This window comes from Mesoplodon densirostris, chromosome 16 (assembly GCF_025265405.1).
Source record: "Mesoplodon densirostris isolate mMesDen1 chromosome 16, mMesDen1 primary haplotype, whole genome shotgun sequence".
NCBI classification, from domain to species: domain Eukaryota; kingdom Metazoa; phylum Chordata; class Mammalia; order Artiodactyla; family Ziphiidae; genus Mesoplodon; species Mesoplodon densirostris.
In genome coordinates this window covers 85,704,798-85,721,972 of record NC_082676.1, presented here as the reverse complement: position 1 = coordinate 85,721,972, position 17,175 = coordinate 85,704,798, and the positions used below count along the sequence as shown (strand labels likewise).

At 40.8% G+C, this 17,175-nt stretch overlaps 1 protein-coding gene across 1 annotated transcript in view; it reads left to right on the top strand.

Moving 5' to 3' along the window:
• The window catches only part of SDK1 (sidekick cell adhesion molecule 1), an 831,209-nt gene that overhangs the window by 472,951 nt on the left and 341,083 nt on the right, over positions 1–17,175 (top strand). The window contains exon 5 of the mRNA XM_060079272.1: positions 9,154–9,287. Within this exon, the coding sequence (XP_059935255.1) occupies positions 9,154–9,287 (134 nt within the window). The remainder of the gene's footprint in view (positions 1–9,153; positions 9,288–17,175) is intronic.

Genomic DNA, 17,175 nt, shown 5'->3' with positions numbered 1-17,175 from the left:
ACAGTTTACTGATCCCACCAGGTTCTTTCTTTTTTTTTTTGCGTTACACGGGCCTCTCACTGCTGTGGCCTCTCCTGTTGCGGAGCACAGGCTCCAGACGCGCAGGCTCAGCAGCCATGGCTCACGGGCCCAGCTGCTCCATGGCATGTGGGATCCTCCCGGACCAGGGAACGAACCCGTGTCCCCTGCATCGGCAGGCGGACTCTCAACCACTGTGCCACCAGGGAAGCCCCCACCAGGTTCTCAAGGTCAAGGACCTGGGTGCTTTCCATTCTCTTTGTCCTGCCACTAACATTGTCAGCTTCATGTTAAGGTTGTTCCCCTCACAGCCATAAAATTGTCACCTTGAACATCTGGGGCAACGTGCTTCCTTGTTCACATCTAGTAGAGGGAGAAGAAGCCTGAGACCCAGCCGTGGGATGGAGATTCTGGCCATTGATCTGATGAACTAACTTAGGTGTGGCCACCCCACACCAATGACAGTCCCCAGGTGTATGCTGTAGGCTGACTGGCTTAAGCCTTGTTTCCTCTCTTAGTCACTAGCAGGAGGGATTGGATAACCTTGACCCCCAGGTGGGGTCAGTTCTCACACCGCAGTGCTGCTGTCAAAGGTTGGGATGTGGAGTGGACATTGGAAGTCAGCCCCAACGTAGTAACCTAAAGTTATCACTGAATGTTTTATGAACAAATAGAAGGGTAGTCTTAAAGGATCTCTTAGCTTACTTCTCATCATTACATGCAGGCTGTGGTCTAATTTGTCCTGATTCTCAAAATTCTGTCCTTCCTCCTCCTTTTGTTTACACACTGCCTTCCCTCAGGGTTGTAAAGGTGGCCACCAGCAGCCCACAGGGCAGCATGTGTCCTGACTGGCCCCAAGCACAGTCCTTCCTGTTGGTCTGACTGGGCAACTTGGGTCCCATGGCAGTTCCTCACTGTCTTGAACATGCTGGGGTAGCAAACTTCCTGGGGTGCTGACTTCCTCACATCACGTGGCTGCCTGGGGAAGGCATGAGCACCACAGCAAAGTCAGGGTCTCTTGGGAAAGAAGACTAAGAGCACGGATGCTTGGTACCTACTTCATTGTCTTTAAAAATTGTTCTTCTTCTTAAGCATTATAACAATCACCAGAATTTTGAATTTGATGGATGTTTTTAGATATTTTAGTTTTCATTAAGAAAATCTGTTTCTTTTGTAGAAATGCCCTGCTCAGAAAGAGATGGATAGGAAAGAAGAATAAAGTCTTCTGGGGAATTGATCCTCATTAATCTAATGTCCCCTAAAGTTTGGGCATTTTTGTGGTGTTCTTTTTGGCAATAGATAGGTTTTTCTTCATGACTTTTGAATTTATGACTGAAATTTAAAAGAAAAAATGAGCTTAAATCTATAAATTATAACAGATGTAAACTTTAATATTTCTATTCTTTATGTACTTTTTAATTTTCAATACCCTTGAAACAATGTCATAAATAATACAGAGAATTAATGGACTTTTTGGAGAATAATTCTGAGGAATAATAGGCATATTTGAAATTAGTATGGCAAAAATCAGATGTTAAAGAAAAAAGTTATGATATATTTAGTTTTTAAATTGTACTATTAAATGTGTAACTTCATGTGTAATAAACATTCATATTTAATTTTTTTTTTTTTTTTTTTCTTTTTGCGGTATGCGGGCCTCTCACTGTTGTGGCCTCTCCCGTTGCGGAGCACAGGCTCCGGATGCGCAGGCCCAGCGGCCATGGCTCACGGGCCCAGCCGCTCCGCGGCATATGGGATCCTCCCAGACCGGGGCACGAACCTGTATCCCCTGCATCGGCAGGCGGACTCTTAACCACTGCGCCACCAGGGAGGCCCCATATTTAATTTTATGTGCCAGTGTAACATATACTAAAATAAAATGGAACAGTTTCTATGGTTCTATAAAGGAATCTATAAAGGAATCATAAATAATTATAGTAAAGCTTTTTTGAAATATTTTTATGGGACTACAAATTGAAAACTTCTTAATAGGGAAATTTCCTTAAATGAGAAATGAGGTAAGTTAGTCGTAGAGACCTCAAAATGTAATATATCCTGAGGGAACCCTGAACAAGCAGTAACTTCTTAAGATAATCTTACACAGGAAGAAAAAGTTTTATTATGCTAAAATTTCTCATGAGAATTTATTTATTTTGCATGTTTTTAACATCTTTATTGGAGTATAAATGCTTTACAATGTTGTGTTATTTTCTGCTGTATAACAAAGTTAATCAGCTATATGCATACACATGTCCCCATATCCCCTCCCTCTTCCATCTCCCTCCCACCCTCCTTATCCCACACCTCCAGGTGGTCACAAGCACTGAGCTAATCTCCCTGTGCTATGCAGCTGCTTCCCACTAGCTATCTATTTTACATTTGGTAGTGTATATATGTCAATGCCACTCTCTCACTTCGTCCCAGTTAACCCTTCCCCCTCTCCATGTCCTCAAGTTCATTCTCTATGTCTGTGTCTTTATTCCTGTCCTGCCCTTAGGTTCATCGGAACCATTTTTTTCTTTTTTTTAGATTCCATATATATGTGTTAGTATACAGTATTTGTTTTTCTCTTTGTGACTTCACTCAGTATGACAGACTCTGGGTCCATCCACCTCACTACAAATAACTCAATTTCGTTTCTTTTTAGGGGCTGAGTAATATTCCATTGTATATATGTGCCACATCTTCTTTATCCATTTCATCTGTCGATGGACACTTAGGTTGCTTCCATGTCCTGGCTATTGTAAATAGTGTTGCAGTGAACATTGTGGTACATGACTCTTTTTGAATTATGGTTTTCTCACGGTATATGCCCAGTAGTGGGATTGCTGGGTCATATGGTAGTTCTATTTTTAGTGTTTTAAGGAACCTCCATACTGTTCTCCATAGTGGCTGTATCAATTTACATTCCCACCAACAGGGCAAGAGGGTTCCCTTTTCTCCATATCCTCTCCAGCATTTATCATCTGTAGATTTTTTGATGATGGTCATTCTGACTGGTGTGCGGTGATACCTCATTGTAGTTTTGATTTGCATTTCTGTAATGATTTGCGATATTGAGCATCTTTTCATGTGTTTGTTGGCCATCTGTATATCTTCTTTGGAGAAATGTCAGTTTAGGTCTTCCACCCATTTTTGGATTGGGTTGTCTGTTTTTTTGATATTGAGTTGTATGGGCTGCTTGTATATTTTGGAGATAAATCCTTTGTCACTTGCTTCGTTTGCAAATATTTTCTCCTATTCTGAGGGTTGTCCTTTCGTCTTTTTTATGGTTTCCTTTGTTGTGCAAAAGCTTTTAAGTTTCATTAGGTCCCATTTGTTTATTTTTGTTTTTATTTCCATTTCTCTAGGAGGTGAGTCAAGAGGATCTTGCTGTGATTTATGTCATAGAGTGTTCTGCCTATGATTTCCTCTAGGAGTTTTATAGTCTCTGGCCTTACATTTCGGTCCTTCATCCATTTTGAGTGTATTTTTGTGTATGATGGTAGGAAGTGATCTAATTTCATTCTTTTACATGTAGCTGTCCAGTTTTCCCAACACCACTTATTGAAGAAGGTGTCTTTTCTCCATTGTATACTCTTGACTCCTTTATCAAAAATAAGGTGACAATATGTGCATGGGTTTATCTCTGGGCTTTCTATCCTGTTCCATTGATCTATATTTCTGTTTTTGTGCCAGTACCATACTGTCTTGATTCCTGTAGCTTTGTAGTATAGTCTGAAGTCAGGGAGCCTGATTCCTCCAGCTCTGTTTTTCTTTCTCAAGATTGCTTTGGCTATTCAGGGTCTTTTGTGTTTCCATACAAATTGTGATTTTTTTGTTCTAGTTCTGTGAAAAATGCCATTGGTAATTTGATAGGGATTGCATTGAATCTGTAGGTTGCTTTGGGTAGCATAGTCATTTTCACAGTGTTGATTCTTCCAATCCAAGAACATGGTATATCTCTCCATCTGTCTGTATCATCTTTAATTCCTTTCATCAGTGTCTTATAGTTTTCTGCATACAGGTCTTTTGTCTCCTTTGGTAGGTTCATCCCTAGGTATTTTATTCTTTTTGTTGCAGTGGTAAATGGGAGTGTTTCCTTAATTTCTCTTTCAAATTTATCATCATTAGCTTATAGGAATGCAAGAGATTTCTGTGCATTAATTTTGTATCCTGCTACTCTACCAAATTCATTGATTAGCTCTAGTAGTTTTCTGGTAGCATCTTTAGGATTCTCTGTGTATAGTATCATGTCATCTGCAAACAGTGACAGTTTTACTTCTTCTTTTCTGATTTGGATTCCTTTTATTTCTTTTTCATCTCTGATTGCTGTGGCTAAAACTTCCAAAATTATGTTGAATAATAGGGGAGAGAGTGGGCAAGCTTGTCTTGTTCCTGATCTTAGAGGAAATGCTTTCAGTTTTTCACCATTGAGAATGATGTTGGCTGTGGGTTTGTCATATATGGCCTTTATTATGTCGAGGTAGGTTCCCTCCATGCCTACTTTCTGGAGAGTTTTTATCATAGATGGGTGTTGAATTTTTTCAAAAGCTTTTTCTCCATCTATTGAGATGATCATATGGTTTTTATCCTTCGATTTGTTAATATGGTGTATCACATTGATTGATTTGCGTATATTGAAGAATTCTTGCATTTCTGGGATAAATCCCACTTGATCCTTTTAATGTGTTGTTGGATTCTGTTTGCTAGTACTTTGTTGAGGATTTTTGCATCTATGTTCATCAGAGATATTGGCCTATAATTTCTTTTTTTATGACATCTTTGTCTGGTTTTGGTATCAGGGTGATGGTGGCCTCGTAGAATGAGTTTGGGAGTGTTCCTCCCTCTGCTATATTTTGGAAGAGTTTGAGAAGGATAGGTGTTAGCTCTTCTCTAAATGTTTGGTAGAATTCACCTGTGAAGCCATCTGGTCCTGGGCTTTGGTTTGTTGGAAGATTTTTAATTACAGTTTCAATTTCAGCTCTTGTGATTGGTCTGTTTATATTTTCTATTTCTTCCTGGTTCAGTCTCAGAAGGTTGTGCTTTTCTAAGAATTTGTCCATTTTACTGGTATATAGTTGCTTGTAGTATTCTCTCCTTTGTATTTCTTCAGTGTCAGTTGTTACTTCTCCTTTTTCATTTCTAATTCTGTTGCTTTGAGCCTTCTCCCTTTTTTTCTTGATGAGTCTTGCTAAAGGTTTATCAATTTTGTTTACCTTCTCAAAGAACAAGCTTTTAGTTTTATTGATCTTTGCTATCATTTCCTTCATTTCTTTTTCATTTCTTTCTGATCTGATCTTTATGATTTCTTTCCTTTTGCTAACTTCGGGGGTTTTTTGGTTGTTCTTTCTCTAATTGCTTTAGGTGTAAGGTTAGGTTGTTTATTTGAGATTTTTCTTGTTTCTTGAGGTAGGATTATATTGCTATAAACTTCCCTCTTAGAACTGCTTTTGCTGCATCCCATAGGTTTTGGATCGTTGTGTTTTCATTGTCATTTGTTTCTAGGTAGTTTTTGATTTCCTCTTTGATTTCTTCAGTGATCTCTTGGTTATTTAGTAGTGTATTGTTTAGCCTCCATGTGTTTGTATTTTTTACAGATTTTTTCCTGTAATTGATATCTAGTCTCATAGCATTGTGGTCAGAAAAGATACTTGGTACGATTTCAGTTTTCTTAAATTTACCATGGCTTGCTTTGTGACCCAGGATATGGTCTATCCTGGACAGTGTTCCATGAGCATTTGAGAAGAAAGTGTATTCTGTTGTTTTTGGATGGAATGTCCTAAAAATATCAATTAAGTCCATCTTCTTTAATGTGTCATTTAAAGCTTGTGTTTCCTTATTTATTTTCATTTTGGATGATCTGTCCATTGGTGGATGTGGGCTATTAAATTCCCTGACTACCATTGTGTTACTGTTGATTTCCCCTTTTATGGCTGTTAGCATTTGCCTTATGTATTGAGGTGCTCCTATGTTGGGTGCATAAATATTTACAATTGTTATATCTTTTTCTTGGACAGTTGTTATATCTTCTTCTTGGATTGATCCCTTGATCATTATGTAGTGTCCTTCTTTGTCTCTTGTAATAGTCTTTATTTTAAAGTCTATTTTGCCTGATATGAGAATTTCTTCTCCAGCTCTTTTGATTTCCATTTGCATGGAATATCTTTTTCCCTCCCCTCACTTTCAGTCTGTATGTCCCTAGGTCTGAAGTGGGTCTCTTGTAGACAGCATATGTACAGGTCTTGTTTTTGTATCCATTCAGCCAGTCTATGTCTTTTGGTTGGAGTATTTAATCCATTTACATTTAAGGTAATTATCAGTATGTCGGTTCCTGTTACCATTTTCTTAACCGTTTTGGGTTTGTTTTGGAGGTCTTTTCCTTCTCTTGTGTTTCCTTCCTTTAGCATTTGTTGTAAAGCTGGTTTGGTGGTGCTGAATTCTCTTAATTTTTGCTTATCTATAAAGGTTTTAATTTCTCGATCAAATGTGAATGACATCCTTGCTGGGTAGATTAATCTTGCTTGTAGGTTTTTCCCTTTCCTCACTTTAAATATGCCCTGCCACTTTCTTCTGGCTTGCAGAGTTTCTGCTGAAAAATCAGCTGTTAACCTTATGTTATTTGTTGTCTTTCCCTTGCTGCTTTTAATATTTTTTCTTTGTATTTAATTTTTGATAGTTTGATTAATATGTGTTTAATCAAATGTTTCTCTTTGGGTTTATCCTGTATGGTACTCTCTGTGCTTCCTGGACTTGATTGACTGTTTCCTTTCCCTTGTTAGGGAAGTTTTCGACTCTAATCTCTTCAAATATTTTCTCAGACCCTTTCTTTTTATCTTCTTCTTCTGGGACTCCTATAATTTGAATGTTGGTGTGTTTAATGTCCCAGAGGGTCTGAGGCTGTCCTCAGTACTCTTCATTCTTTTTTCTTTATTCTGCTCCCTGGCAGTTATTTCCTCCATTTTTATCTTCCAGCTCACTTATCCGTTCTTCTGCCTCAGTTATTCTATTACTGATTCCTTCTAGAGTATTTTTAATTTCAGTAATTGTATTGTTCATCACTGTTTGTTTGCTCTTTAGTTCTTCTAGATCCTTGCTAAATGTTTCTTGTATTTTCTCCATTCTGTTTCCAAGATTTTGGATCATCTTTACTATCATTACTCTGAATTTTTTTTCAGTTAGGTTGCCTATTTCATCTTCATTTATTTGGTCTTGTAGGTTTTTACCTTGCCCCTTCATCTGTAACATATTTTTTTTGTTGTTTCTTTTTTTGTGTGTGTGATGGATGGTGCTATATTCCTGTCTTACTGGTTGTTTGGCCTGAGACGTCCAGCAGTGGAGTTTGCAGGCAGTTGGATAGAGATGGATCTTGGTGCTGAGAGGAGGACCTCTGGGCAGCCTCACTCTGATTGATATTCCCTGGGGTCTGAGGTTCTCTTTTAGTCCAGCAGTTTGGACTTGGAGCTCCCACTACTGGAGCTCAGGCCCGACCTCTGGCCTGGGAACCAAGATCCCACAAGCATGTGGCAGGCAAAGTAATGGTCCCCCAAAGACACGGACATCCAGATCCCTGGAACCACCTGGCTGGTGCGTGGCGATGGGGACCCAGAGCTGCCGGAGGGGCAGAGTGGCGGACTGGTGTCCTCAGGGTCAGAGCCGGGCCATCTGTGCCGCCCGCACCGCCCAGTGCTCCAGGGACTCCACCTGGGCTTGACAGGCATCTGCCCCCTGGATTCACATCCGAGGTCACGGATTTACATCAGTGACCCCAGTTTTACGTCTGAGGCCCTGAATTTACATCTGAGGCCCCGGTTTTACATCCTGCATGTTTTTTTTTGTTGTTGTTACTAGAATAGAGATCTTAGTTTAGCTGACTCTAGAAGGGCTATGACTATCTAGCATTAAAAATGAACAAACAAAACTATTCATCTGTAGAGTGACGCAGTTGTGCGAGTCCAGGGTCCCAGGAGTTTCCTAGTGTTTTGAGCATGAGAGTGTAGGCTAAATGACATTTTGGTGCTCAGAATGTCTCTGACCCTCAAAGTGCACTTCACCAGCCAAGGAAAAGATCACTTACCTTTGTTGTTTTTGTTTTTGTTTTTTAGCAGGTTCTACCCCACAACCTCCTTAACTAGTAAAAAGAATATAGAACTATAACATGAGCAAAGGATACTGGGGCACCCATTTACTGAAAGATTATTTGGATTTATGGAATTTGTGTCTTTGTTGTTTTTCTTCTTCTTCTTCTTCTTTTAAATAAGTAAGGGTGAGAGTCTGTGTATGGTATGGTTGGCAGAGCACCAGTCTACATGTGAGAAGACCTAGTCCTCCCTCTGGTATTGTTACCTTGCTGTTTTACCTTGGAAAAACAACTTAACCTCTCTGATCCTCTGTTTTCTCATTTCTTAAGAGAAGGAGGGTGGGCCAAATGTGTCTCAGAGATTTCTTTTCACAGTAGAATTGGAATATATGAGAAGGGTTCAGGGATGATCTCCTAGACTGTTGGTCTGCACCTGAGGGCGTGGGGAGATAGCAGAGGTGGAGAATATGCAGCCCTGGGGTTAGTAATTATGGGGAAATTGAGTTGAAGGGGTCAGCACTATGCCCACTAACAACTTTTCTTCTACCCGTTAGTCTATAAATAGATGTACAAAGTCTCTAATGAGGCTCCCTGGGAGTGGAGAAATCACAATAAATTTTGTCACCCCGGGTCCAGGGTTTGGTGGTCCAGTGTGATCACAGAGCCCTGCCGCAAAGAAAAAGGCCAGCTCTTCCAGAGTTTGTTCTCACCTGTCTTGTTACGAATTCCCAGAGGAACCTTTGAGTTGCAACAAACTCTGGATGTGTGTGTTCCAAAAGGCTGTCTTCTGCACAACCAGGGTAGGTACGGACACGGCGCCTGGGGCTCCCAGGCCCCTGGCAGAAGCCAGCGCAGCATTGGACCTCAGCAGGCTCAGCCACCACCTCATCCCTCCGGTCGGCCTGGGGATTTGTTTTTGTCCTTCCAGATCTTTTTTTAACCTTTAAAACAACAACAACAACAACAATAACAACTCTGGACATTCCCTTATGGTCGGCCTGGTAAATTAATCTGTCTTACAAATACGAAGCTCCATGGACCGGCCTTGACACTGTCTCTTCTCTTCCCTGACGCAGAACCATCACGCTGGAGAACCAGCTGGTGATCCTGGCAGCGACGGCCAGCGACGCAGGGGCTTACTACGTGCAGGCCGTCAACGAGAGGAATGGGGAGAACAAGACCAGCCCGCCCATTCACCTGAGCATAGCAAGTGAGTGCCAAAATCCCACATGGTCATTGTGAAAGCAGTAACTTCTGGATTTAATTAATAACCACCGTCTCATGGGGCATTTTGCAATAAATCTTACGTCTCTGGGTTAGTGGTTATGGTTCAGTATTGATCCAATGTCTATAGTTGCTTTCTTTGAACTGATAGGCAGAAAATGTGAATCAGACCGGTAATTCTAAATACAGGATCTTATTTGTTTGGGGGAATTTGAAATAACATTTTTGCTTTTGTACTCTGTTAATGTGTATGGTTTTTAACAACAACAAAACAACTTTTGGCTTATAAGGAGTTGTATCCATGAAACTTGAGACTAGATTAGGCCACAGGTTATGTTCTTTTACTTTAATTTAAAAACTTTGAGAAAATATATATACTAAGTTGTGTTAAAATTAGGAGTATATCTTAAGAGTAACTAAAAGCCTGGATCATGAAGAAAATACACACACATCACAGTTAAATGTTCAGTTAATTTAAGGATGTTTTGGTTTGAGGCAACTTAGTTTAAATATTTGGCCTTTGAAAGAAGGCTCCAGAAATTCTTCTAGGAAAAGTTGATTGCCGGAGAAGGGGGAAATGACCAGGAGCAAGAACTCAGAGCTAAAAGAGAGCAAAAGGTGCATCTCAGAGATGCCACCAGATGTCTGCGGCGTGAAGCTTCATGGTATGAAGTGCGGTGATTATGCTGTTGAGAAAATACAGTTGGGAAATGGTCATGGTAGATTTCAAAATATTATGATCATGGCATACAAGAGTGAGTTAAGTGGATTTGTCTGTATAGTGGTAGATGTCATGTTTTTAAAAACCACCTTGAAAGAATGGCTTTCCCCTTCGGGTAGTTTGAAAAGTTTTGTTTCATATGCAGGACAGACCGTAGTGTTTGCTTCCCCTGGTCCTTGAGGGATACAGTTGCTTTAGGCCTAACAGAGTTTACCGGGTGAACAGCACCACAGTCAGCAGACAGTGGGCATCAATTGCGTGTGCTCCCACATGCCCCGCACCTGCCCGGCAAGTGCTCCTAGGTGGCCACCACCCTGCCACCAGCTCCTAATTTCTAGGAATTGAGCCCTCAGCTCCAGACCACAGGCGGTGCAGATCTGGCCATCAGCGGGGCCTTTGCGGTGCTTTGGAGAGTTGTGTCCATTGATTAGGGCTCACAAAGTCCAGTGCGTGTTGTACTACTATTTAAAGGACCCTATGAATCAAGAATCATAGTAGAAAAAGAATGTGATTTATGGAGATTTTTCAGTATTAATAATAAAATATGGAAATTTTGTTATTAAATATATTGTGATAATTTTAATGACTTCCAACTTTTATAATTAGAGCCGTTTATTCTGTTTAGCAAATCTGATTCAGCACTCAATTGTAATATACATACCAGGATAATAATAGGTCAAATTGGTGGAATTCTGAGTCAGAAACACAAAAATTGACCTTAGTCTATTAGAAGAGGGGGAAAAAAATTCCACAAATATTCTGATTAACTTGATGCTAACATCACGAAGGTATGAAATAGTCTGCACCTAGTAGTTTCCTACATGCCTACTCTACAAAGCCAGTAGAAAATAAAACGAATACAGTGAATTTGTAAGTTGCCGTACTAACGCCATACCATGCGTTAGATAATTGGAATATGTAAATTTTTAAATAATTTCAGTGTCTAACCAAGAAGCATATTGGAAGCAGCTCATAAATATTATAATTAACTGCCTTGCATTTCGTTCCCTTGTGTAGTTTTATCTTTTCATTGGCACTGAGTAAAATGTGTAGAAGGTGAGATATAAAGGAGCTGATGGTATGGATGGACTTATTTTAAATCTTAGGAGAAAACCTGCATTCTGTCTCCGTCTGTGTTCTTTGCTTTTTATAGGGACCAGGTAAAATGTGACAAGTAAGGAGGTTGAGGAAACGGCCTTATTTTAATTCTTGGATGAACCTCACTGTTGATGTGTTAGATTTACCTAAAATTTAAAGGGCACCCGATCATGCATTTTCTCACTAAAATTCTATTTTGAAAACCTCTAAAGATCAGAAATCTTGATAAATCTGCAGAAAACCCCAGAATTGATTGTTTATTTATTTATTTATTTTAAATAGTCTCTTTTTTTAAATTTTATTTATTTATTTTTGGCTGCATCGGGTCTTCGTTGCTGTGCGTGGGCTTTCTCTAGTTGCGGCGAGCGGGGGCTACTCTTTGTTGCGGTGCGCGGGCTTCTCATTGCGGTGGCTTCTCTTGTTGTGGAGCACGGGCTCTAGGCATGTGGGCTCAGTAGTTGTGGCGCATGGGCTTAGTTGCTCCGCGACATGTGGGACCTTCCCGGACCAGGGATCGAACCCTGGCAGGCGGTTTCTTAACCACTGCGCCACCAGGGAAGTCCCTGTTTATTTATTTTCATTTTTATTTACTTATGTTTTAATCTTTTCGGCCATGCTACTCGGTTTGTGGGATGTTAGTTCCTCCACCAGGGATTGTTTAAATTTGCTCCTTTCTGGACTACAACGAACGCTGTAAGGGGGGAAACTGCAGTTCAGGACTTCCCTGCCAGCACCGTGTGTGAGGCTGTGAAATACGGAGGGTGCACAACCCCACCAGATTTATTATGACATTAGATACTCTCAAGACCTATTCATGCAGGTAGTAAGATGCAGTGTGTTCTGCAGACTTAGACATTTTTTTTTCCTAATGTAGGCTTTGTAAAAACACCAAACAAGATTGATGAAAAATTTTAAAAACTTGCCAGCCAGCAGTTCTGAAGAATCTAAAGATATTACAGCCAATTATCATTTAACGATGATAAATTTTCCCTTGGCATCAGGAGAATAAAGTAGGGAACATTTCTGTAGTGAATACGATCAAGGTGGTAGGGTACTGGAAATTAAATTCCTAGTGGATTTCACTGTCATTAATTTAAAAGTGCAAAGTGCTGTGCGGCCCACCTCTTGTTTGCAGTGGTCATAATAAACTGTTCCTCCTGCAGGGACAGCCTAGTGTCGAGGTGGAGTAGCACCCAGGGCCAGCCTTGCCTCGAAACATCAAAATGCGTGATGCGCTATCCTCCACCTGGCAGGAGATGACACATATTTCCCCAAACAACTGTGTATTTGAGAGTTCAAAACCTCACCACCTTTTCAGTTGCTGAATATTCTGGCTGCACTTGAAGCTTATGGGAAGCAAAAGATAAAGACAGTTGAGATAAAAATAAATAATTTTTTTAAAAAGCATGACAATTAGAAGTGAAATGCAGCCCCATCACGGTACCACCTGATGTTTTGTGCATTATTATCCCTTAACACACCCCCCCGCCCTTTTATATGGTTAAGAGGGTAAGTTACAGCATGTCCTGCACAGGTATTTCCTGTCGGGAAGGAGAGGACTTCTCTGAACTATCCATTCTCCTGCTACCAGTGAAAGCTTGCCACCATCTCAGGGGTGGATTCACTTTGAAGTTTTAATGTGACGTGAAGCCAGCAGATGTTAAGGCCACAGGTGGGACTGCTGAAGCACCCTGCATGAATTTTTCATCGCTGGCTCCCGTGGCTCAGCTGCACACCAGAAAAAGAATGGGCTGAACTCACCTGAGAGTACACATTTCCCTTCTGAGGTCAAACTCGGGCAAGCTTTATACACCTGTCAACCTGCTTTTGTTTTTCACTTTCAAGATTTTACATTGAGTTAACTTGTGTGGATCAGGTCTTCCGAACTGAATTGATATGTAAATGAGAGTTTCTTTTTGAAGATGAGAAGAATTCTGTACAGTGATTAACTAATTATTGTTTAAATGCCATTGTACATACCTTAGACACATCATCAGCTCTGACCCAGTCTTCGGAATGTCCAGCGTGATGAGATTCTCTGCTGGAGATGAAGCTTAAATTAGAAAAGAAATGACTGCCTCTCTCCTTCCTGCGTTTTTCACCTCTCTCATTTTAATGTCTGCTCCTCAGACAACATTTGCAGATGCGGTATCATTTCAGCTGATCCTCCTTCAGGCTGGCAGACCCTTGCTTTCAATTCTGACGACCACTTAACATTCTTTTGTCCTCTATAATTCTAATTTAACTGCAGACCTCATGTAGGGTTTGTAGTTGAAAGTGAATTCCTGAGAATAATGTCTAGGATCAGTCATCCAAGAGGACTGCCCTGTAAAACATGGCTTTTGTGTGCCCGGATAAAATTCTGTCTTATTTTCTTCATGCTTCTAACATTATAGGGAGAGAAGGGCCAGGCATCAGCCTTTCAGTTGTTCTTTGACATGAAGTGGATGGCCAAAGCTGTAGGAACGGTTTACAATGATATTAAAGAACAGTCCTGAGGCAGTGTCTGTATTCTAAAGGACCGATTTCAGATCCAGCTATGGCTTTATAGGGTAAATGGTACTTTACTGCCAGAATTTTCAGAAACATAAACAGGAAGTGTACTTTACAGTAGAATGATGAGTTTAATCGTTTAGCATGTATTGACCTGCTAAGTAGGGTATGTAATGAAGCGTAAGACATGCTCTGCCCAGACCTCCCTGAGCTGGTTATGGAAGGAGCTAAGTCTAGGCTGTGGTCTCTGAAGCCTTTTTATAGGCACACCACCAGTAAGGAAGCCTTGACATTCACCCCTGGTCTATGCATACCAAGCTGTTTATAAAGTTTGAGTGTTTAGCTATCATACAAAAAGGTGAAACACTGAAAGGTGAAATGAACGGTATCTTGTTAATCACGAAAGTTTCATTCCATCTTTAGTTCATGTCTCACAGCACAATATACAGTTTGTGAATGAAAATCCATACTTTACTTGGTCTTCCTGATCGTTGGTTCTCTGGACAGGTTCTTCCCACATCTGATTACAGAGGACCGCTTGGCCTGGAACGTGGCTGATGAAGAGCACTGGTGTCCATGTTGCCATTTGTGTCTGTGTCGCTCATTTGTGCTAGACTTGTGAGTCACTCACATCTGTGATTTCTTCCCAGGTGTACTTTTGTATCCAGTTATCTACCCTGTGAGAGTTAGTTTAGTTAAAACTAAGTACACAAATATGTAAATCCACCTACCGGGCAAACAGGTGTAGGAAGGCATCCTGTGCACCTTGAAAATGAGAATTTTTAGATGTCGCTTGGGGCAGCTTGCATGCACAGTGTGACGGAGCCATCCCACTGAGAGACCCCATCTGCACGCTAGCATTAGGGATCTGTTTTCTTCTTATGGTTTCAGTTCAAAGACAGAAATGAAAATGCCAGTCCTAATAGTTTGTTTCCGAGCCCAGTGTATGTGTAAGTGGTGGTGAATGAGGTTTAGAAGAAGAGTACAGCTGGGAATTCTCAACAAGACTTGAGAAAAAAAGGACAAAGTGATTAAAAAATAACGAGGCCCTAACTCTCTTCCCACCTCCACAAGACAAAACTGGGTTATTTTTGTTATCTACTCATGTTCTTTCCATGGAATTCCCATCTCTCCTCATCCCAGTCTGTCTTTCTTTTCCCCTCTGTGACTTATTTCAGCCTGATTTCACCCTTGGTAAATCTTAGGGCATTGGGTTAAACCATGAATTGTAATTTGCCCTCAACTTTTTTTTTTTTTTTTTTGCTGTACGTGGGCCTCTCACTGTTGTGGCCTCTCCCGTTGCGGAGCACAGGCTCCGGACGCGCAGGCTCAGCGGCCATGGCTCATGGGCCCAGCCGCTCCACGGCATGTGGGATCATCCCGAACCAGGGCACGAACCCGTGTCCCCTGCATCGGCAGGCAGACCCTCAACCACTGTGCCACCAGGGAAGCCCTGCCCTCAACTTCTGAACACATTTGAGATGCCCAATGTCCTCACTCTCCCAAAGCAACACTCTTCAGATCGGGCTATGAGTACCTCTCAGGGTGCACACAGGTCTCCAAGAGGGTGAGCAGGCATGTATAATTCTCAGGACATCTGTTTCCAGGTGATTTCTTATACACTTTCTAAACTCAGATCATCCTGGGAATTCCCTGGCGGTCCCGCGGTTAGGACTTGACACTCTCACTGCCGAGGTCCAGGTTCAATCCCTGGTTGGGGAACTAAGATCCTACAAGCAGCAGCGAAGCCAAAAATAATAATAATAAATTAAACATTAAAAAATTTTAAAAATTAAAATCAGATCATCCTGAGGATGCCTTGTGTCAGGGGGCTCTTCTCTTATGGGCACGTGTCACATCCATTCCGAATCTTTGCTACAAACTTCCAGGTTCCAAACAAAGGGATAATTCTAAATATCAGTGTCAGAACTGGGAAGGTGAAGTGCTCTAGTAACTGGGAAATAAATCATTTTATAAATCGGGAGTTATCAATTCCCTGCTGTCTACAAACTGAGACAACACCCAAATGCATTGTCAGCTGACATCTTATTACAAATAATTTCTGGTGATTGATTGCTAAGTGATAGAAAGTCCCCTTGCTCTTAGGAGAAGACATTTCCAGCCCACCTGCAGTTTGGAGCCACTGACTAACTCCACTCAGTGTGGAGTAGAAGGGAGTGTGTCACTTCCAGGCCATGTGTTTAAGAGCCAGCAAGTCACCTTCATGCTCTGCCTTCCCCCTGGGGCCCACAGTGGCCGGGCCACACATGGAAATGGTAGAGCCGCCAGGTAGAAGCTGCCCAGAGGCTGAATTAGTGCATGGAAAGAACAGCCCTGGAGAATCACCCCGGCTGAAGGGGACTTGATATAAGTGGGAAATAAAACTTGGTGTGCTAAGCACTGAGATTTCAGGGTTTATTTGTTATTGGAACAAAAAGTAGTCTATCCTAACTAATAAATTACCCTGTGACTTTTGGTATACTCAGAGGTGTTTAAACAATTGGGAGATATTTCTATAACAAAATTCCCTCCATTCTCATCTACTTTTTTCTATGAGCAAAATTTCCCAGCAGTTATTTCTACAAAAAAGAAAAGTAGGATTAGAATTAGGGTAAACTTTGCATCCATCTCATGGAGAGATGCATTTCCAGTGATTTTTTTTCTTTTATATATAATATTCATCAAAATTTGTTATACATGTATTTATCTTTTACAGACTGCAAATAATAATTGTAGCAATAACTCAATCCAAGAGGGTTTATTTTTTTTTAACCCCAGAGTCATATGCTTGCTGGGAATTTTAATTTATATACATATTTTTTTCAGAGGCTATGATAGGGTGATCAATAAAATACTTCGAATCCTTAAATATAGTAAATTAAGATAAAATTCTGTGGGAGGAGTAGAATGGAAATACCAGTTCAGGAAGAAAAATAGAAATGATGTAAACTTTCTGATATTAAAAATTAGTGCTTGTTCATGTATTGTTTAAATGGGTGATGCTGTGTATCACATCCTTAGACCCACTCTATCAAATATTTAGGTTCCTTTGGATACATATAAAGGTGTGCTGCAATAGTTCATGTTACTAAAATATACTAGAATATTAAAATATTAAAATACACTGGAAATTATATTCTTTGCAGTTCTTCAAATCTGTGCTGAAAACCTTTAGAGGTCAACTTGAACTGTGGAAGTGACAGTTTTAGGTGATACAAGACCAAAGCTGTTCTAAGCTAGATCAGATTTGATGAGAATTTACAAATAAGCTGTTAAGTGATTCCCCAAGGGTATAGGTAGAGGAAGGGCACTGGTGCTCCGTGAGCTGCTGACAGCCGTTCATGTACACCTTCCTTCCATATTAGCCCTGTGCCTTAATGACCAACCTGTTTCAAAGCTGAGGGCACCAAGGCCCTAAGTTAGGTTAGTGATGGAAATCACAAGAATAGTAAATGGGGAGTTGAGAATTCAAGTCAAGGTTTATTTGACTCCCAATGCCCCTCGTTTCTCCTGGAAGGAGGCTGGGCATGCCCTTGGTGCCAACATGTGTACAGATGAGAGA